The sequence below is a fragment of the Alexandromys fortis genome, unplaced genomic scaffold, assembly GCF_014885135.2.
Source record: "Alexandromys fortis isolate MF-2015 unplaced genomic scaffold, M_Fortis_MF-2015_v1.1 scaffold_36, whole genome shotgun sequence".
Taxonomy (NCBI): domain Eukaryota; kingdom Metazoa; phylum Chordata; class Mammalia; order Rodentia; family Cricetidae; genus Alexandromys; species Alexandromys fortis.
The window spans coordinates 13,801,014-13,824,434 of record NW_026067915.1 but is presented as its reverse complement, the minus strand read 5'-3'; the positions used below and the strand labels follow the sequence as shown (position 1 = coordinate 13,824,434).

At 39.7% G+C, this 23,421-nt stretch overlaps 1 protein-coding gene across 5 annotated transcripts in view; it reads right to left on the bottom strand.

Annotated features, from left to right (window-relative positions):
• Positions 1 to 23,421, bottom strand: part of Clasp2 (cytoplasmic linker associated protein 2) — a 174,844-nt gene that overhangs the window by 88,776 nt on the left and 62,647 nt on the right. For all 5 annotated transcript variants that reach the window (XM_050139488.1, XM_050139483.1, XM_050139484.1 and 2 more), the window contains one exon: positions 3,008 to 3,087. In XM_050139488.1, the coding sequence (XP_049995445.1) occupies positions 3,008 to 3,087 (80 nt within the window). The remainder of the gene's footprint in view (positions 1 to 3,007; positions 3,088 to 23,421) is intronic.

Here is a 23,421-nt window from a genome sequence, read left to right as displayed (position 1 = left end):
GAAGCAATCGATCCTATACAGTTGTGGTGCCTATGAAACAGAACACTGATTAGCACAGGAAATACCTAAAGGTGCAATGGTAGTAACTCAAATCTTTGTGGTGATCAATGGTTGTCTAATTGGACTCACAGCCCACCCAACAAGAAGGAAAATATGCTGGCTGCTAGAATGGAGACAACTACTCTAGACTTGTGAGGTTATGGGGCTTGGAGGAGAACCTACTACTAATCCGTTATTGCACAATTTCTAACTACACTCTGAAACTTATCCTTAATATCCAGATAGGCATAGCTCACTCTGCATCAAAGAAGCTTCTCCTTAGAGAAAACAGAGACTATTACAAAGAACACAACTGGGGCTGTAGAGTTGGCTCATTAGTTAAGAGCCCTTGCTGTTCTTACAGAGGCCCACATGGTGGCACAAAACCATCTGCGACTCTAATCCCAGAGGATCCACGACCACTTCTGACCTCTGCGGGTACCAGGTATGCATCTTCAAGACAACTCCTGTACCTAAGGCTCGGGAACATTTCAGAAGAAGGGTAGAAAGATTGTAAGAGCCAGAGACCACAAAGTCTGTTGTGAAAACTGCTGCTCAAACAATGACAGAACCATCAGACATGCTAATGCAGGAGGAAAATCTCACTCCTAGACAAGGAACTACAAGCAACTAATGACTGCTGAGAGAGGGAGAATTAGCCTCTCCCAGAAGAGAGCCCCCTAACTAGGTACCCAACACAAAATGGTCAGCCCAAATTCATATACACATAATCAACAAAAACCAGACTCAGTAGTTTGTATTTATATATTTGTACATCTCTATATATGTAGCAATAATAATCAAAAAGAGGCCATTAATTTGAGAGGGAGATGTAGAAGTAGAATATGGAAGGGGTTAGAGGGAGGAAAGCCAAGGGGAGAAATCTATTATATTTTAATTAAAAATATATTAAATAGGAAGGAAGGAAGGAAGGAAGGGAGGGAGGGAGGGAGGGAGGGAGGGAGGGAGGGAGGAAGGAAGGAAGGTAGGTAGGTAACATCATTTAGGGTGGTATAATAGCTAGCATGTGTTTACCATTCACTTGCTAGCACGGCCATATTTAATCTCTGATTACACACTAGCAATTCTTAATTTAAAATGATCAAACAGCCAGTGCAGTTGATCCTAGGTAATAGGGTACTGCTGTCCAGACATGACCAGAGTAAGGATTTGGCCAGTAGCAGGGACCTCATAGAAGTGCAGGAGGACGACGACAGCAAACACCACCAATTATGTGAGGACTTTAACGAAAGAAAAATTCTACTTTAATAATAGCACGGGCATTGAAGAGACAGACTCTCCAGGGGCAGGGATGGTGATGCAATGGGTAGTCGGGAAGCCTGCTCTCCTTCCTAAGGTTGGGCAGCCCATGGCTTCAGTGATGCTGGAATGATTCCGCTCTGGCAGAACATACTGAACAATGAACAATGATCAAGGCCAGCCAAGTTCCACAACTATTCCTAGAACCCTAACCAATACAAAATACACAGAGGGGGTAAGAATCTTAAGATAAAAATATATTTCAAATACTTTCAAATCAAAAACATTTTTAAAGTATTCCTATAACTTCTTAAGACCTTAAATGGATTAAGGACAGCTTTTCCTCTGAGAGAGCTGAATAGCTCAGACCTTGTGAAGCAGTATGCAAACACAGCACCTAGACCTTTAAGAAAACACTCAGCAGGGACCGCCATGGTTCAAAGAAGCACTCTGCGTGACAGGAAGTACAGGCAGAATGTGAAGAAAAGAGCATTTTCACCCCCCCCCCCAGAACAGTAGAAGAAAATACAAGACATGTTCTTATACAGGAGAAGCATCTTGCTACAGTGGAGAAGTCACAGAAGTGGAATGATAATCCTTCACAGCAGAATCTATTGACACAGTAGCTATGCAATTCCATACAAACCACACCCTAAAGAAGGTCTTGCAAGAGCAGAGTATGGTGGTACCTGAAATCCTCGGATGTTTGGGAGTTGGAGGCAGAAGGATTAGGAATTAAAGATCAGACTGGACTACTACATGAGACCCTGTTTTAAAAAGCAAGCAAACAAACAAAAACATCTTACAAATAAGTAACATCGAAAAACTGAAAACAAACTGAAAATCATCAATAGAAAGGACACAAGAACTCTACTCATACAATAACTATCTGAAGAAACAGAATTACAAACTGTGAGTTGTGAAAAAATACACCAAACAATACTGGGGTACAAGGTTTTGTAATATGTAGGAATGTTATATACACTGTAGTGCTTACTTGCTAATGAGATACAAAATGACTGCCTTAATTGTGGATATTCCACTTTGACTCTTGACTCCTAGGGGAAGGACTTTCAGATCTCTATTTGTCAGCTTCCAGCACTCTCTGGGGTCAAAACTAATTATTTCAAAAATAAAACCTGTATGTCTGACAAAGCAATGTAATATCACTAAGTCATGGGTTTAATTTTATTTAAGCTTTACTAAAAAAAATTGAAAATCTAATTATGAAAATAATTGCTGGGTGGTGGTGGTACGTGCCTTTAATCCCAGCACTTGGGAGGCAGAGGCAGGTGGATCTCTGTGAGTTCAAGGCCAGCCTGGTCTACAAGAGCTAGTTCCAGGACAGGCTCTAAAACTACAGAGAAACCTTGTCTCGAAAAAATAAAAATTAATAGCTTGATAATATCTAATACATCATCCATACATTCATTTAAAGAAAACTTTTTTAAGCATTTAAACTTTCCTCTTCTCATTGTGTATGATGTGTGTATTTGGGCATGTGGAGAGTCAGAAGACAACTGTGGAATTGGTTTTCTATGTCCACGTTTATGTGGGATTCAGAGTCAAACTCAGGTCTTCAGGTTTGTATTGGTAAAGCACTTGACCCCTGAACCATCTAGCTGTATACCCAAATAAATTTTTTTAAAAGAACAAAAGACAGGACAGAAAGAGGCAGGGAAATCTCATGGGGACACCAAAGCCTTACCTGAACAGAAGGAACATCTGTAAAAGCTTTGATAAAGTCATCCTCATCAACTGCTCCAGCCCCTCCTTCTTTAGAAGCACCTGTTGATTAAGAAGAAACTGATTTTCTAAGGAATATTTTTAAGTATCTTGATAAAGACAATGTGAAGCATCCCTTTGATATGAACAATAGCATAATTCTGAAGGATATTCCAGTGTATACAAAAACATTTCAAAATGGGGCAACTTTCAGAGAAGTCAAGGCACATGTTAGAAGTTGATTATTTCCTGATATGACAGCAGAAGTTCCCAACCCCACAACTAGTCGATGCATTAGCAAGGACACAAATACAAGGGAAAGGCTAAACATTTAAAAACTGAACAGCAGGACAGGTGTGATGGTCAAGGTTGTAATCCTTGCACTTGGAAGGCTGAGCAGGAAAACTGAAGCAAGCCCAAAGTCAGCCTGAACGACAAAGCGAAAAACTTGTTTCAAAACCCCTAAATCAATCTCCACTTGGCAACTTTAAATAACATTAAATTTCGATAAATGGTGACAGATAACTGACACAGAAATTAGGAACATGGGAAAGAAATGAGGATTGTGACATTAAACTTGACTACACAAGTCTTCGCTTACTGTACACAGAAAATCGATATGGTTATCTGGTAAGGAGCAGCTATTTAAAAGCTAATTGTCAAGCTACTACCATTCAGCTCCATCTCTATCCTAACACCCACTGAACCATTGGCTTTCTTTCTGTTAAGCTCTGCCAACAGGTGATGCTAGTGAAGAATGACAGCTGCAGCAAGTAGGGACTTTGAGGAGGGTTGTTTACAGCTTAGCTTGGTGGGGGGGGGAGGCGGTGGAAGTTTGTTTACAGAAGCACCAGTTACACCTCTGCAGAAAGCATCTCTCTCCCACAACCATGAACTGTGTAAACTCAAGAAGGAATGGTACGTCATGAACCCCTCCCTCTCTAACAGTGTTGAGAAGCCCAATCTTGTGTGTGTAATCAAAGCAGCTGTAAGGTGAGCACAGCAAGCACATGCTACCTAGAATGTACACACTCAAGTCCTTACGCCTCTCCTGTTTCCTCCAGCACTTTCATTCTTTCCTCCCCTCTTACACAATGTTCCATGAACGTTGGAAGGAGTGACACATTGTCCTATTTGTAGCTGGGCACTCAAGAGCCTTGGTACTTTGACCAGTTTATGAGTTTCTGAAGTGCCCAGTGACCACTGAGAAACTGTTCTTTGACTGAGGCCATCTACTCATGGGATGCAGGTAAGCTCTAGTGACTGCATCCTCCATATTGTACCCACGGCTAAAACCCAACTTTCAATGTGGATGACACCATTCCATGGGCTGGGGTCGGAGATGGAAAAAAAAAGGAGAAAGGAAGCTGGCTTAGCCCTAGCACCCTCTGCTCCTCATTCCTGACTGCTGACAGTGTAGCTAGCTGTCTTACCATCAGCAACCAGGTCTTCCCCACAAGGATGGGATGCACCCCTCAATTTCTAAAACCGCCACTGTATTGTCTTCTTGTCAGATACTTGGTTAGAACAAATGCAAGCAGTACTGTGATGTCACACCATGCAATGCTACTTCAGAAACTAGCTTAAGATACATGCAACTCTCTCTAGATGTGGGTATACTCAGATGAAGTTTATATTTAGACTTTAGTCCTATTCCCAAAATATCTCATTATGTATATGCCGACATTCCAAAATTTAAAATAAAAATATTTTATGAGTACAAAACATGACTGGTTCCAAGCATTTTGGATGAAGAAGACTTAATCTGTACTAAATGCTCTACATAAATAGCATGACTTGAGCATTAGGCTCTTCCAGGGGATCTGGGTTTGATTCCTATCATATACATGACAGCTCACAACAATCTGTAACTCCAGTTCGAGAAGATCCAACGTGCTCTTCTGGCCTCTTGTAGGCACAGGCATGTAAACAGGACACAGACGTGCATGAAAGCAAAACACCCATACTCGTAAAGTGAGAAATAACAACAAAAATTAAAAGTTGTTCATAGCAGCATTGTTTGTAATAGCCAGAACCTGGAAACAACCTAGATGCCCTTCAATTGAAGAATGGATGAAGAAAGTATGGAATATATACATATTAGAGTACTACTCAGCAGTAAAAAACAAGGACTTCTTGAAGTTTGCAGGCAAATGGATGGAAATAGAAAACACTATACTGAGTGAGGTAAGCCAGACCCAAAAAGAGGAACATGGGATGTACTCACTCATATTTGGTTTCTAGCCATAAATAAAGGACATTGAGCCTATAATTCGGGTTCTTAGAGAAGCTAAATAAGAAGGAGAACCCAAAGAAAAACATATAGGCATCCTCCTGAATATTAACCTTCATCAGGCAATGAAAGGAGACAGAGACAGAGACCCACATTGGAGCACCAGACTGAAATCTCAAGGTCCAAATCAGGAGCAGAAGAAGAGAGAGCACGAGCAAGGAACTCAGGACCGCAAGGGGGGCACCCACACACTGAGACAATGGGGATGTTCTATCGGGAACTCACCAAGGCCAGCTGGCCTGGGTCTGAAAAAGCCTGGGTTAAAACCGGTCTCAGTGAGCATAGCGGACAATGAGGACTACTGAGACCCCAAGAACAATGGCAATGGGTTTTTTATCCTACTGCACGTATTGGCTTTGTGGGAGCCTAGGCAGTTTGGATGCTCACCTTACTAGACCTGGATGGAGGTGGGTGGTCCTTGGACTTTCCACAGGGCAGAGAACCCTGATTGCTCTTTAGGCTGACGAGGGAGGGGGACTTGATTGGGGGATGGGGAGGGAAAGGGGAGGCGGTGGTGGGGAAGAGACAGAAATCTTTAATAAATAAAAAAAATTATACTGTAACTGCTAAAAAAAGAAGAAAAAAAGTTGTGAGCCACCTCCTAGGAGAGCCTGGATTAATACTGGCAGTTCTGATTTCTAAATCAAACTCAAATATTTAATTATTTGTTTAGTGTAAGAATTCAATACTTAAAACACACAAATGTATATCATAAGGGACAACTAATTTTATTTTTTTTGTTTTTTTTTTCCAGAAATTCTTTTTTTTTAATTTATTTATTTCTTTATTAATTAATTAAAGATTTCTGCTTGTGGGACTGCAAACTTGAATAGCCACTATTGAAAACAATTTGGTGGTTCCTCGGGAAGCTGGGAATAGATCTACTTCAGGCTATGCTACTTGTGGGGGATTGAATAAGACTGCCCCAATTATTTGCATGTTTAGTCCCCAGTTGATATGCTGTCAGGGAAAGATTAGGGGTATGGTCTTGCTGCAGTAGGTGTGTCCTCATTGGAGGAGGTGTCACTAGAGGAGTCCTTTGAGGTTTCAAAAGTCCACACCAGGTCCAGAGTACATCTGTTTCTCTCTGTTACTATGTCTTTCCCTCCCTGTCCCTTTACTGCCCCCTCATCCCCGGTATGCTGCTTCTGGACCAGAATGTAGTTCTCAGGCACTTCTCTAGCACCATGCCTACCTGCCTGCTGTCATACTCCCTGCCATGATGATAATGGACTAAACCTCTGAAACCTGGGTAAACAAACCCCCAACTAAATGCTTTCTTTTATAAAAGTTGCATTGGTCACGGAGTCTCATTACATCAACAATAACCTAATAGAGACAATACTAAGGCTCAAAGGACCCTACATCGTACTACATAGACACTTGTTTAACCATGTTCATTGCTGCTCTACTCATAATATTCAGGAAGTAGAAATGGTTTACTTGTCAATGGATGAATGGATAAAGAAAATGTGGTCCATTTACACAATGATTATTACTGACCTGTTAAAAAACATGAAATTCACAGCTAGTTGGAGCTAGAAAAAAAAATCATCCTGAGTGAGGTAACTTATGCCCAGAGGACAAATATAGTATGTATTCACTTATGTTAGTGATTAAATCTTTGAAAAGCAAGCTGCAATCTGTATAACCACAGAGGTTATATATATAGTAAGGAACTAAGAGAGAAAAGGGCCTCACCAGGAAGCTGAAACACACTAGTTATTGGGAGGGAAGAGGTTGAAACAAGGAAGTTCAAAAGAGGAGGGGGAAAAATGGGAAGAGGAGTTGTGGGGAGGGACAACAAAAATGAAGGGCAATTTGAAGGCATATTTAAAAGCCTAATTCAGTAGAAGCTTCTTAAAATATATGCATATATGAAAGAAGTCTAAACTAGAATCAGAAGAGATATAATAATAAGAGATACAATGGGCCTGGAGAAATGGCTCAGTGGTTAGGAGCACTGACTGGTCTTCCAGAAAACCTGGTTTCAATTCCCAGCACCCACACAGCAGCTAATAAACAACTGTCTATAACTCCAAGATCTCTGACACCCAAACACATACATGCAGGCAAAACACCAATGCAAATAAAAGTAAATCAAAAGATTAAAAACAAAAGGTGCGGCCTGGCAATAGTGGTATATGCCTTTAATCCCAGACTTAGGAGACAGACACAGGCAGATCTCAGTGAGTTTGAGGACAGTCTGGTCTACCAAGTGAGTTCTAAGACAGGCTCCAAAGCTATACAGAGAAATTCTGTCTTGAAAAACAAACAAACAAAAAAAAGTAGGAGGGAATAGCTTGTTCATCCCAGCCACCCAGCTAGATTAGACCCAAAATAATCACACAGAAACTGTATTAATTAAATCACTGTTTGGCCCATTAGCTCTACCTTCTTTTTTTTTTCCAGTCTTCAAATATCTTTTATTGGAAGGCCATGCATTGCCTTCATTTATTGTATCTGAAATCACTGTACAGTTACTTTTGTGAAAACACTGCCTGCATTTTCTAGTACAAAAAAAACCTAAAAATTGTTTCTAGCTCTACCTTCTTAATGGCTAACTCTTACATATTAATTTAACCCATTTCTATTAATCTGTGTAACATCACAAGGTTATGGCCTACCAGCAAAGTTTCAGCATACCTATCTCCAGCTGCGACTCCCTGGCATCTCTCTCAGGCGGCGGATCCATGGCTTCTCTCTGACTCTGCCTCCTTTCTCCTAGCAATCTGCCTAGCTTTCCCTGCCTACCTAAGTTCTGCCTTGCTATAGATCCAAAGCAGTTTCTTCATTCATTAATGGTAATCACAGCGCACAGAGGGGACTCCCATAAGAAAGAAAGAAAGAAGGAAGGAAGGAAGGAAGGAAGGAAGGAAGGAAGGAAGGAAGGAAGGAAGGAGGGAAGGATACAAAACCCCAATTAGACATATCTCACCACCAAATCCTCCAGTGCCAAGAATAGGTTACATGTAAATGAGTTGTTGGCCAGAAGGGGCCTCATGAAAACCTTGAAAAATAAAATAAATAAATAAAAACCCAGGCTATTGCCAAGGCTGTTGGTTGCTCTTTACAAACTAATAGTAAGGTCCTACTAGTAAAGACAACATCTACATAGTTCTCATAACATGGAAAAACTGGTGACTACCTACAACAGTGGTTCTCAACCTTGAGGTCATGAGCCCTTTATGGGTCACTTATCAGATATCATGCATTATGCTTTTTATTCACATTATGATTCATAACAATAGCAAAATTATAGTTAGGAAGTAGGAATGAAATGATTTTATGGTTGGGGGCGTTACCACAGCATGTGGAACTGTTGAAATAAGGGCGGTGGGGCTGCGTCCCCAACACCCCGGCCGCTTGGCTAGCTCATGCCCGAAATAACAACACACAAACTGTATTCATTTAACTGCTTGACCCATTTCTATCTAGCCTTTTCTAGGCTAATTCTCACATACTAATTTAGCCCATTTCTAATCATCTGTGTAAGCACCCCAACGTGCGCTTACCGGGAAGATTCTAGCCTCTGTCCATCATGGTGTCTCTGCTCCAGAGAGCAGAGCTGTCCGGTCCCTCTGGAAGCAGAGCAGAGTCTGACCTCACTTCCTCTTCCGCCCAGAATTCTATTCTGTTTCCTCCTCCCATCTATCTTTTAATCTATCAGGGCCAAGGAGTTCCTTTATTGCTTAACCAATAAAATCAACAGATTGATATATGACACTCCCACATCATGGAACTGTATTAGAGTGTCACAGCATTAGAAGGTTGAGAACCACCGATCTAGAGCCTTCACCCATACTGACTTTGCATGCTATCAAAAGGTAAATACCAACACAACTATAAACTTTCAATCTACAATGGTGATCTGCCTGCAATATACACTGGTGCAACAATGGCACAGAAGTTGTAGGAGTAACCAACTACTACCTGATTGGAATTACGGCCTACTCTGTGAGATGGAACCCAAGCCCAACACTGCCCAGGTGGTCAAGAACCTGAGACTAGATAGGCTATGGACCTAGCCTAGACAGATATTACTGTATTGCTAAAGGAACATAGCAATAAAATGATTCCTAATGACATTTTGCTGTACTCACAGATAAGTGTTTTATTAAGCCTTAATCAGAGAAGTCTTCTCATACAGTATATGAGAACAAATACAGCAATCCACAGTTAGACAATGTGGAGGGAGGGAGGGAGGGAGAGATATCTTGGAACACTCAGTCCTAAACGGGATGTCTCCATCAAATCTCTCCTTTTAGGGCTCAGGAAACTATTTATAAAAGACAGCAGAAGGTTTGTAAGAGCTGGTGGGGATGAAAGATACAAAGGAAACAAGGCCTTTTAGATACAACAAAGCTGACACATTTATGACTGCCTAGTGCACAGAGCCTGCCTCACAAGTCTTAGTCAGATGTGGTGGCAGTGCTGAGCATGGAAGTAAACATGAGCCTCCATCCCTAGTCCAGGAGCTATTTCCAACTGACAATCTCTCACAAAGGGAAAGATTAGTTTACTGCAATGGAGTCTCACTAGACTCACCATAATTCAGGACAGGTCCCAAGCCCAGCAGGAGATGATCAATACAAAATGAACTCAACAGTGTTTTTGTCTCACAATGCTTTGTCTGAGTTTTTGTTTTAATTGTTTTGTTTTTGATTGTTGAATCTTATAGAATTTTTGCTTGTATAATATGATTTCTAATTTTGTTTTTATATGTTTTCCCTGTGCACAAATGTGTGTGTCTCAGTGTCTGTATGTGTTTCTTGTGCCTTTTCTTTGGCTTTTTTGTTTGTTTGTTTGTTTTGTCCTATACTGGGTTGTTTGTTTTTGTGGGTTTTTTTAAGATGCATGTTTGTTATCTAATGAGAAAAAGAGTATGGATTTTGGTAGGATCTAGGAGAAGTTGGTGGACAGGAAAATGCAATCGCAATATACTGTAGAAAAAAATAAATAAAAATAGCACAAAATAAAAAAAATAATAATAAAAACTTTGGGGCTAGGATGATGGTTCAGCAGGTGAAACATTTGCTTTGAAAGCATCAAGATTTCAGTTCAGTCCCCAGCACTGTGGACATAGTGGACACAGTGGCACAAGCTGATAACCTCAGCACTGGAGAGACAGAAACAAGAACATTACTGGGACTCTGAAGCCAGTCATTCCACCCTAATTGTTGAGCTAAAGATCAATAAGATACTGTCTCAAAGGAGGTGAGCCTATTCTACAGGATGATCCTGAGACTGTCCCCTGGCCTCCACCCGTACACAGACAGATATACAGACAGATAGACACACACACACGAACACACCTACCTCTCTGCACATAAACATATACACAGGCATTAAAAAAATAAAGTTTAACAAATGCTACATAGACAAAAGGCAACAAATACTAAACGCAGTCCTCTGGCTATCTCAAATCTAACAGTTTGGTCCTTTACCAGGATACAGCAAATTTGGTTGTTGCATGTATGGTATGATGACTGTTCCAATCTGGCTGATGCTCATGTCTGAGAATTGCTTGGTACTAAGGACATGTGCCACTGAAGAGCACATTGGTTACATGAGGAAATAATGTCCTCAAGGAAGAAGTGCCAAGTATGGGAAATAGTGCGCCCTCCCCACCCTATTCGTTAAAATTGAATTTAAAAGTTAAAATGTTTGAAGAAGCAAAGAAAATTTTACCTTGTTGGGGATTACAAATTGCTCCTGAAAAATTACAAAGAGATTCTATTAATTACCTAGCATATAGCATAGGCTTACAAAAAAAATCAGCCACAGAAATGACAAATCAGGAGAGATCAATTACAAACTCTTAATGATTTTCAAAAATTGCTGGGAGATATTAATTGGCTACAAGCCACAACTGGATTAATTACTCAAGAACTAAATAATTTACTTCAAACCTTAAAAGATGATAAGGACTTAAATAGTCCAAGAAAACAATAAGTTGGAGATGAGAGAGAATTGGCTTTGGTAGAAGAAAAGTTATAGAATGCACATGTGGATCACTTAGACCTGGAGCTTGGCTGTATTCTGATTATTCTACCTTCTACTCATTCTCCTACAGAATTCTTGTGCAGAGCGAAGATAATATCTTAGAATGAGTATTTTTACCACAGAGTAAAAACTTAAAGACCTATGTAAAAAAATAAGAAAGAGAGAAAAAAATGAGGATGTAGTAATTTGGGAAAAATTAGCAATACTATCCCAAAAGCAAGATACTTCAGTTTATAAAAGGAATTGGATTTCTTATTCGCATTGTATGAGGAACACCAATTTCTGGAGCACCTACATTCTATACTGATGCAAGTAATCAGGAAAAGCAGGTTATAAGTCAGAAAATTTAAGTTGCTCAAAATCCTTATGATTCTGTTTAAAAGTCAGAATTATATGCCATTATTCTCAATGTACTATTAGATTCTCCAGAACCTCTTAACATAGTTACTGACTCTCAATATGAAGAAAGAGTTGTTTTACATATATAAACTGCTGAACTTATTCCAGATGGTTGAGAATTAACTTTGTTATTAGTTCAATTACAAGAAATAATCAGGAATAGAAATCATTCCTTTATATAACACATCAAATCCCATACAGGTCTACAAGGTTCTCTAGCACAAAGTAATGATGAAGTTGATCAGCTATAGGTAGAAAATGTGCAAGAACCGGGTGGTGGTGGCGCACACCTTTAATCCCAGCACTCGGGAGGCAGAGGCAGGTGGATCTCTGTGAGTTCAAGACCAATCTGGTCTTCAAGAGCTAGTTCCAGGACAGGCTCCAAAGCTACAGAGAAAGTTATGGCCATCATGGGGATATCTGTAAAAATTAAGACTGACAATGTTCTAGCATATGCCTCTAGTAAAATGAAACCTTTTATATTACAATATAAGGCATATTACAGGCATACCACACAATCCTACAGAACAAACCGTAAAAAAAATCTAATAACATTTTAAAAGATTTGCTTAATACATGGAAGAAGATAATAAAGACACCCCCAGAAATAGACTACATAATGCTTTATTAACTTTAATATTTCTAAATAACAATAAGAAAGGAACAAGAGCTACAGAGACATTGAATAGTAGGGGGAAACTGCTAAATTAAATCAGTCTGTAGACTTTAAAGATGTATTGACTTCAGAATGGAAACTGGGACATGTGTTACATTGGGGAAGAGGTTTTGCTCTTGTTTCCAAAAGAAGAAAAAAAAAAACCCAATGGATATCATCAAAATTGAGAAAGATTAGATTCAAATAGTAGAGACCTCTTGCGTAGGAGAGGAGACAGTTCATCAAACAGCATGGCCATCCAATCTAAGCTAACTTGTAAGACCAACTGTCCTTTACTTGATCAGATATAACCTGCCAAAAAGAGAATCTCCCCAAAGTTAGGGGAGTTGAGGCACGGATTTATTTTTCTTTCCAGGAGATTAAAAGTATCCAATTAAGGAATCTGAATACCAGTGGACAAATGAGACGTCTGAAGAAGGATAAATCATCCAGAGAAAATGTCCCCAAAAAAGTAAATTGGCCTAATGATATAGCATATTTCTAACAGAAGAAAATCTCACAAATCCTTCCAAATGTTTGTTTCTGCTAGTCTCTACAGACATATAAGGCAAATAGTCTTTTTGTAGTCCCAATTCAATTGAAAATTAAATCTGGCCTTAGAGTAGAAGCATAGCTCTCTCCTCTAAACCCAGCATGCTTGTTAAAGGAAAATCCAAAATCTCTGTCTCATGTTAGAAAAGCAACCTGGTATGGGACAGACACCTGATAATTCTTTGATGTTATTTTGACTCTTTAAAACTTTACTTAAGATATAAATATAATCTCAAATTTATAAGAATATGCACACTTCCTGTTGTGATATTAATGGTTATTTAGAGTATATATAATATACATAAAATTCTAGGAATCGGCTTCATTGACCTTCCTGTACATGACTTTGGGCTTGAGTCTAAAGCAGGTGACTAGGGATTAAGCTTGTGTACCCCAGATGTATTTCAAAGACTGTGGTCCTTTGACCACTCTGAGATCTGCTGCATATCAAATTTAAAGTGTTTACAAGTTTTCTGTAGTGAACCATGACAACTCCTAACAGCAACTTCTGAAGTCTCCAAAAGGATGGTATGGACAATAACAATGATTTCACCTGGACTGTGGTAATACCACTACACTGACAAACACCACCCCACCCAATGGTCAGATCTGGACTATAAACTGCTCAGTACAATGACAAGGCAGTTAACTCAGATGATCCAGCCTCAGAGACTACTCTAGCCAGAATTCAGATAAGGCTTGCACTCTCCCATCACATGAAGACTGAACAATAGTGAGCTCTCCTAAAGCTTGATCTTCATTATAGTTTTTTTAGGGTCCCCTAAACATGCCATTGCCCCCAGAAAACAGGAAGTAATTTTAAGAACATGATGCCCATATTTTCAAAAGGTGGGGCTTGTGTGATTTTTGGTTGTTTGGTGGATTATGGATGTTTTTCATTATTTAGGAGGGTAAGTTGTAAGTTGTCACATTGTCATGGAAAAAATGAAACAAAGGTTAAATTTAGGGATTTCTTTCTGAAAAGAAAATGGGAGGTATGGGAATGATAGAATAAAAGGGCAGATTATTGAATCTACTCATAAACTAAAAGAGCAGGTACTAGTCTTTAAGGTTATTTTGTTATGTTGTATATATGTTTATATTCTTGTTTAAGATACTGTATCTATCTACCTCATTGAACAAGGTAATGTACATTTCTAGTCCTTGTGAAAGCTATTATTATAAACTATTTAGGATAATTAAGAAACAGGTTATTAGCTAGCCAGCTAACAAATCTTTGGCCATGTTTCAAGGTCAAACAGACATATTTAGGCAGATATCAAACACTTCAGAGATCTACAGAATATGGCATCTAAGATGTTTTAATAACATAAAGCTTTTCATAACTGTGAGACACATCTGCTCCTGGCAGTACAAATTTTCTTAAAAAATAAAGGAGGGCATAGAAGAACAACCTTATGAAGTTTGCTTTCAATGTGGCAAAGTTAGCCAATGGGAAACAAACTGTCCTTGCCTCGATTGCTGACAGCATGCTGTCCACAATGGACAAGCAGGACACATAAGAAGGTGACTGCTGAACTTTGCCAAAAACAAGGTAAGACAATCCTTCAAAATTCTAGGATCCCAAAGATGGATGCCCCAGAGTTGCAGAGGAACCTTTGGAGAATGTCCAAGCAGATGTTCCTGTCATTTCTACAGTTTTGGTTTTTTGTTTTTCGAGACAGGGTTTCTCTATGGTTTTGGAGCCTGTCCTGGAACTAGCTCTTGTAGACCAGGCTGGTCTCGAACTCACAGAGATCCGCCTGCCTCTGCCTCCCGAGTGCTGGGATTAAAGGCGTGCGCCACCACCGCCTGGCTTTGGAAGTTGCTTGCTTTGTACTTCTTGTTTACTCAGGTAATATTACGTAAAGTGTATAACGCAGAGAGACATAAAAGCTTAAGCTGAAGACGAGCAAGGAAGTCAGGACCGAGAGTGGTTGGTCCACCAACTGAGGCAGTATGTCTGTTTTAATGGGAGCTCACCAAATCTAGCTGGACCTGGTCTGAATGAGCATGCAATCAAACCAGACTCTGTGATTGTGGCTGACAATTGGGGCTGGCTGAGAAGTCATTGATAAAGGCACTGGGACTTGTTTTTACAGCTTTTTGGGACCCTAGTCTATATGGATGCAGGGCTCTCAAGGCCTGGATGTAGGGGGGAGGACCTTGGACTTCCCACAGGGCAGGGTTCCCGGCCCTCTCTCAAGGAGGGTGAGACAGGGAGGAGGGGGTGTGGGGGAGCAGGAGGGGACTGGGAGGAGGGAAGGAAGTGTAAATAATTGAATGAAAAATAAATTTTTTTTAAAAAAGCTTAAGTTGTTTATCAATGAAAATGTTTTGATGTCTAAAAAGATAGTTTTCAGTTAGTAATATAAGCTAGGAAAGAAAGTGAATTAGGTACAAAACTTTGGACTCACCAAGATAGGGTAGATTCTGGAATATATTCTCTGAATTTGCCAAATGCAAATGGACTGGACATTGTGAATTTAATTCTTACTTGATAATTGTTCTTATTGTATATAATTTTACTTTGTTAACTTTAAAACCTTCCCTTTTCTTTTAGACAACACCTGATAATTGTTCTGTTACACAGTATTACTGTAATAGACTTAAAACCTTTCCTTTTTATTCATACAAAAAGGGGGAAATGTAATAGGAGATTTGTTTGTATTGTTGCTCCAAGACTGCCAATGGAGTTAAAATATGATTCAGAGGGTGGAGCTCAGGTTCGGCTGGCCAGAATAAACTATAGACTTTTCTGGTGGACCCAGATGAAGACAGAGAGACACAAAGAGGAAGAAGAAGAAGGGGCTTTAAAAGATTCTTGATGCTTTTTTTTTAAATGTGGGAAACATGGGGAGTAGGGTCACCAATCATTCCTCTGTTGTTCTTAGGATTTATCAGGTTTTTATCTCAATTTCTGATTCCTGAGTTTTACAATTAAGGTAAATGTATTAAAAAGTGGCTAGTTATAGAACATATATATCAATGGTGGTGGTGGTGGCAGGTTTACAAACTTAAGACTTGAAAACATAAAAATTCAGTAAAAACATACTTTGGAGCTTCTACAAATAAACCAACCACTTTGACAGCTTATGCTGGAAAGGGTGTGCGGTAAGGGGAACTCCTCCATTACCAGTGGGAGTGCAAACTTGTACAGCTGCTTTGGAAATCATTATGGCAATTTCTCAGAAAATAAGGAAACAATCTATATCAAGATGCAGCAAGAACACTTTTGGATATATACCCAAAGGAAGTTCAATCATAGCACAAGGACATTTGCTCCACTATGTTCACAGGAGCATGATTCATAAGAGCCAGAATCTGGAAGCAATCTATGTTGGCAGAGGCTGCTCATTTTGTTTCCCGGCTGCCCAGACCCAGGACACACAGAAACTATATTAATTGCAATACTGTCTGGCCAATAGCTTAAGCGTATTTTTAGCTAGCTCTTACATCTTAAATGAACCCATTTCTATTATTTTATATTTTACCACAAGGCTCGTGGCTTACCGCCAAGGTTCTGGCTGGCAGCATGTGTCTTTCTACTCCTGTGGCTACATGGCATCTCTGACTCTGCCTACTCTCTCTATATATCTCTGTTCAGATTTCCCAACTGGCTTTGCTATGTTAAGCCACTGGCCCAAAGCAGCTTCTTTATTAACCAATGGTATTCACAGTGGGGAATCTCACATCAAATCTAGATGCCCCTCAACCAAAGAATGGATAAAGAAAATGCAGTACATTTACACAATGGAGAACTACTCAGAGGTAAAAAAATGACATCTTGGAATTTGCAGGCAAATGGACAGAGCTAGAAAAAAAAAAACATACTGAGTGAGGTAATCCAGACCCAGAAATTCACATATAATATATACTCAGTCATAAGTTGGTGTGGGACAATGGTCTGTATTCTGTCAATTTTATTTTAAATAAATGCTGACTGGCCAGTAGCCACGCAGGAAGTATAGGCGGGACAACCAGACAGGAAGTATAGGCGGATCAATGAAAACAGGAGAATTCTGGGAAGAAGGAAGTCCTAGCCTGCACTCCTGACCCAGCCACAGAAGAAGTAAGATGTGACTGCATTGCCGAATAAGGTACCAAGCCACATGGCTAGCATAGATAAGAATAGTGGGCTAATATATGTTATAAGAGTTAATAAAAAGTCTGAGCTACTAGGCCAATCAGTTTATAACTAATGCAGACTTCTTTGTGATTCTTTGGGACTTAAGGACTCAGGGACTGGGCAAGACAGAAACTCCAACAACAATAAGTGGGTTTTAGACATAAAGCAAAGAAAAACCAGTCTACAATCAACAACCCCAGAGAACCTAGACAACAAAGAGGATCTTAAAAGAGGCATACACGGATCTAAATAGGAAAAAAAGACAAGATCTCTTGAGTAAATTGGGAACGGGGGGGGGGGGGTCACAGGATAGAGAAGAAAGGGAGAGAGGAGGAAGGGTGGAAGGGCGAAAAATGTATAGGGCAATACAAACAATAAAAAGAGAGAAATAAACCAAGCAAGTCAATGTAAAGTAAGAACAATCGGTGTGCTGCCTAGTTTTATGTCAACCAAAAACATTAGCTAGAGGCATCTGAGAGGAAGACGTCTCAACAAGATGGGGTTGAAGACAAATCTGGAGGTCATTTTCTTCCTGACTGATGCAGGAGGGCTCAGCCTAATGTTGTGATGCTAGCCCTTGGCTGGTGGTTCTGAAAGTCTTAAGAAAGCAGACTGAACAAGCCATAAAGAACAAGACAGTAAGCAGCACCCTCCTTGCCCTCTGCATCAGTTCCTGCCTCCAGGTTTCTTCTCTGGGCTTGGGCTCCTGCCCTGACTGCCCTCAGTGTTAGGATTGTAAGCTAAATTAAGTCCTTTCCCTCCCCAACTTCGTTTGATAGTGGTGTTTTATCGCAATACAAGCCCTGCCTAAGAAAAAGGTACTAGGTGTTTAAAGGCCCCAAATAAACAAAGATGAACTCCATGTTCATGACATAAAGATGTTCCGACTCATGAGGCAACACTAATAACCAGGCTCACAAAGGGGGAGCTGTCAAACTGACTAAAAACTACTTAGACGAGCAACTGTTTCTGGGCAGTGGTGGCGCATGTCTTTAATCCTAGTACCTGGGAGTTTAAGAGTTTAAGGCCAGCTTGGTCTACCCAGAAAGTTCCAGGACAGCCAGAGCCACACACAGAGAAACACTGTCTCGAAGAAACAAACAAATGAACAAAAAAGAACTATTTAGACAGTTCTGCAGAAGAAACAATGGAACAACTGTCTATCAACTCTAAAACCTTAAAAATAAAAAGAATTATTACTGGGTTGTAACAGAGATAGCCTGGAAAAGAATAAAATAGAAAGTTCAAGACAGACCGTGAGGAATATTGCTTTAAGGTGTGCTCCTTTTGTTTAACTGTGAAGTTGTGATTCTTTGCCTGTCTAAAACACTTGATGGTCAAATAAAAAGCTGAACAGGAAGCCGTGTGGTGTGGGCACACATCTTTAATCCCAGCACTCTGTAGGCAGAAGCAGAGACAGGCGATTCGCTGTGAGTTCAAGCCCAGCGTGGTCTACAAGAGCTAGTTCCAGGACAGCAGGACTGTTACACAGAGAAATCCTGTCTCGAAAAACAAAACAAAACAAACAAAGAAAAAAAGAGCTGAACGGCCAATAGCAAGGTACGAGCAAGGATAGGCAGGACTAGCATGCAGAGAGTGTAGCCATTCACCCAGCTACACAGCAAGTCATGGAGAAAGAAGTAAAGAAACATATACAAAAAAGCCCAGAGGCAAAAGGTAGTTGGGATAATTTAAGAAAAACTGGCAAGAAACAAGTCAAGATAACGCTGGGCATTCATACCTAAGACTAATCCTCTGTGTGTGATTTATTGGGAGCTGGGTGGTGGGCCCCTCAAAAAAGCCAAAACAGTAAAACATCACACAACAATAGACCTATATAGTTATGAAACATTTAAATATCACAAATGTACCAATCTATTTTCTGTTACTATGACAACATGTCTGAGACTGGGAACCCTAGAAAAAGAAAACAATATGGGACACAGTTTGGAAATATAAATGCCTCAAAAGCCTCCTAACAAATGCTATAATAGTAATGCATGGAGGAGAGATCTGTGTGGCGAGATATGAATCCAGACAGACTGGGGACCCAAGCTTACTCTTTAACTATGGATATAAAAATTACTTAATTTCTTATAAGAGGAGCACCATCAATGACTTAAATATCTCACACTGGGACCTATTCTTCAAGGCTATATACCATTTCTCCATAAGGCCACCCTTAGGAGCAAGTCTTCACCACATGGACCCCTGGCAGACATACTCAATCCATAGTAAAGAAACCCTAAATTCAATCTAGGCATAGTGGCACAATTCCTATACTTCCAAAACTTGGGAGGCAGAACCTAGAAGATCACAAGTTCAAGACCAGCCTGGTCTATATATTCAGTTCCAGAACAGGCTAGATTATAGTGTTTCCAATAAGTAAGTAAACAAATAACAAAAAAAAAAAAAAGGGAGAAATAAAAAAAAAAAAAAAAAAAAAAAAAAAAAAACAACTTACCGGAAGATGGTAGCTCACATCTTTAGCACTAGCACTCAGGAGGCAGAGGTAGACAAATTCTTTGAGTTCGAGGTCTAGTCCACAAAGAGAGTTCCAGCACAGCCAGGGCTACATATAGAAACCCTGTCTCAAAAAAAATCAAAAAATCGTTATCAAGTAGTAAAAATTATACTAGTGAGCCATGCCTTTAATGCTAGTACTGAGGCATGTGAAGCTCTCTGAGCTTGAGGCAATGGTGGCCTATCTATACAGCAAGCCCCAGGCTAGCCAAGAATACGGAATAAGGCCTCGTCCCCCAAAACCAAAAGGCAAAACAACAACAACAACAACAAAAAAAAAATTACAATAGACACTGACTTTGTGAAAACACAGACATCTTGTCAAAGAAAACATTCAAATAAATGTTCTATCTAAATCCATGGAAATCAAAACAGAGTAAGCAAAACTAAAGATCATGCTAGCAAAAAATAAAGATGAATACCCTTTCAGATTGCAATTCTCAAGTAAGAAGGAGATAGAAATGACTAAGCCCACTAGAGCCAACTGCAGTCTTCTGTACAGAGAAGGTATTCCTCCAGAATCAGAGCTAAGGGGCACTTAAAAGGTGAAAAATAACTCTTCAAATACTGGAGGGCAAAGGAAAAGAAGACACAAAAAGTCTCCAGAGAAACAAAATAATCCCATATTCAATAGAAAGTCGACACAGAATGTAGCTGCATTTTCACAGAGCAAGAGAAGAGGGTGATTTTAAACAAAGATCTGAGCAAACTTATTCCAGATCCAGAACATACAGGAACATCTAACATGATGTCGACATAGACTGGAAAGAAAATAGAGTAAGAACAAGCTTTACTTTTTTTTTCTTTTCTTTTTATTTGGCTTTTTTATTTTTTTTAATTAATTAATTTATTTATTTATTAAAGATTTCTGTCTCTTCCCCACCGACGCCTCCCCTTTCCCTCCCCTCCCCCAATCAAGTCCCCCTCCCTCGTCAGCCCAAAAAGCAATCAGGGTTCTCTGCCCTGTGGGATGGCTCAGCCGTTAAAGGCTAGGCTCACAACCAAAAATATAAGCTTTACTTTTTTAAAAAAAAAAAATTATTTAACTTATTTAATTTATGTGCATGGTGTAAAGTTGTCAGATCCCCTTGAACTGGAGTTACAGGCGGTTGTGAGTTGCCATGTGGGTGTGGGGAATTGAACCTGGGACCTCTGGAAGAGAAGTCAGTGCTCTTAACTGCTGAGCCATCTGTTCAACAACCCAGAATAGAGCTTTTCTGATGCTAACAGGAACTTCTTAAAAGACTAGGCCCAACTATTAAGCACCCTAAGCAGCAGCAGAAATTCAACAAAATAAGCAGCCATTGCAGGCATGAAAGACTGATAAGACAGTGTGGACAAACTCAGAACACACACATAAAAATTTAAAAGGTAGCTAACTAAAGTCAGACAAGAAGTTTTTAAAGAAAAGGACACCACCACCCGAGAATTAAGTCACCAGCTATACAAGAGAGAAGAAATACATCCTTCCTTTGGATGCAAAAGTTACTTTAAAATTTTCTTAGGACACTTGAAGAAAAAAAATTTTTTTAAAAGTTTTTAGAGATAAAGTTTCTCTGTAGTTTTGGAGCCTGACCTGGAACTAACTCTTGTAGACCAGGCTGGCTATAAACTAACAGAGATCCGCCTGACTCTGCCTCCCAAGTGCTGGGATTAAAGGCGTGTACCACCACCGCTCCACTCACTTGAAGAAATTTTAATATGGAAATGACACATTTGAAGACAGGTAGACATATATGTTAGACAAAAATTTGTATAAAATAAAAGGGCTATAGGAACAAGTAAAATAACATCACAAAGAAATCAGACAAACAGAACAATAGCACAGTCTAAAACAACAACTAGTTTAGACTCTAAAATATCAAGGTCAAGCACTTAGGAGTCTAGTGGATCTCTGTGAGTTTAGGCCAGAGTTAGTTCCAGGACAGGTCTAAACCTACAGAGAAACCCTGACTAGAAAAACCAAACTAAAAAATAATAATAATAATAAAATAAAAAATCAAAGTCATGGAGATAAAACTGGGGAAGGGACTATTTTAGAGACAATGCATAGAAGCTTCATGTATACAACAATTGTATTGTGGTCACAAGTGAACATCCCTTCTGGTTCTTAAGCAGTGCACATTAATGATTAGGGGTGAAATGTCATGTCTTACATTTACATTCTAATGATTTTTATACTCAAAAGCTTAGGTTGTTGGACCCTAGAGTCCAATCACCACGGAGGAGTAGCCCCAAGAGACCATCTCTCACACCACAGCTGACGTAAAAGCATGAGGATTTTATTAATTCTGTCATGACAGGGTCTTTCAGCATTCAAAAAGGCAGAAAGACCCTGAGTAGTTGGTGCAGGCTACTTTAAAAGGAAAAAGCCACAAAAGGAAGGGGGTGCCTGGGGTTGTTCTTTAACTATTATGATTGGCTTATTCAAAAGGGCTATTACAAATAAATGACTGGAGAACAGTTGTCAGATCAGACGAGGTAAGGGAAAACATCTGAGGGTCACTTTGCCCCTTTCCCAGGGCCTAAGTCAAAATATTAGTAACTGAGTCAACACCTAAGGGTTATCTTGCCCCTATTCAATAACTGAGTTCTATTTGGAGAACATTCACAAGAACTCAGGAAGATGATAGAAAGTTCCCAACATTTCAGTGTGGGCAATTGTTAGATCCTTGGTTCCCAAGGGAGTTGGGGGTGGAGCATTACTGCTGAGAGGCCTCAGAGTTGTCAGAAATGGCTTCAGAGTTCTACAAGGTGTGGAAATGTATCTGAAGACTAAGAATTTGTATAGTGTGGGGAACTGCTGGTTTATGTGTAGACAATGACTGTCTATTATTTACCAAGTGTGCTGCACAAAAACAGTCTTTTGGGGGGGGGGAATAGAAAGAACTGAAAGACTTTTATTGAAGTTTCTACAAAGAATTTTGTTTTTACTCCAGTTCTTTATTCATCATCCAGATATCTGAAGTACCCTAACTTAAACAGAAATACCAATAACATTTTGTAGAAAGGAACTTCATATATAAAGCAGTTACAAATGGACAGATGAAAACACTAGAAATATAAACGTTGGTCATAAATAATCAACACAGAGCTGAAGAGAGGGCAAAGTAGTTCAGAGTTCTTGCTGGCCTTGAATTGAGGTGGGCATATTTTCCAGTACTTACCTGGGGCACTGAGCTGAACAGAAAAACAGTCTTTCTAACAGAAGTATGGAAAACTGGGCCAGGCAGAGAACAAGGCCAGTCTGGTCTACAAAGCAAGTATCAGGACAGTCAAGACTATGTAGAGAAACCATGTCTTAACAAAGGGGGTAGGGGGACACTCATTATAAGAGAATTAATTCAAAACAATGAAAGTATAGAAACAGCTTCAAACATAAAGGTGGCGTGTCAATGGAGTAAAGTAGGTTTTACTTAACTTATTTACTTATCTGGCCATGTATAAATGAAATGGAAGGAGAGAGTTAAGAGGGCTACACTGCCACTTTATACAAAATAAATTCCAAGTACATTAAGGTCATGGTAAAAAAAAAAAAACCCTGCTATTATAGGAAACTAAGACTATTTTAATAATCATACTGTCCTTACTAAAGTCTTTATCGAAGAAAGCAAAGTTAGAGCCCAAGGGAAAAGGACAGATGTTTCCAACATCACAACAAAAACATGAGTTGCAAAAATGCCATAAAGAAGCCGGGCGGTGGTGGCGCACGCCTTTAATCCCAGCACTTGGGAGGCAGAGGCAGGTGGATCTCTGTGAGTTCGAGACCAGCCTGGTCTACAAGAGCTAGTTCCAGGACAGGCTCCAAAACCACAGAGAAACCCTGTCTCAAAAAACAAC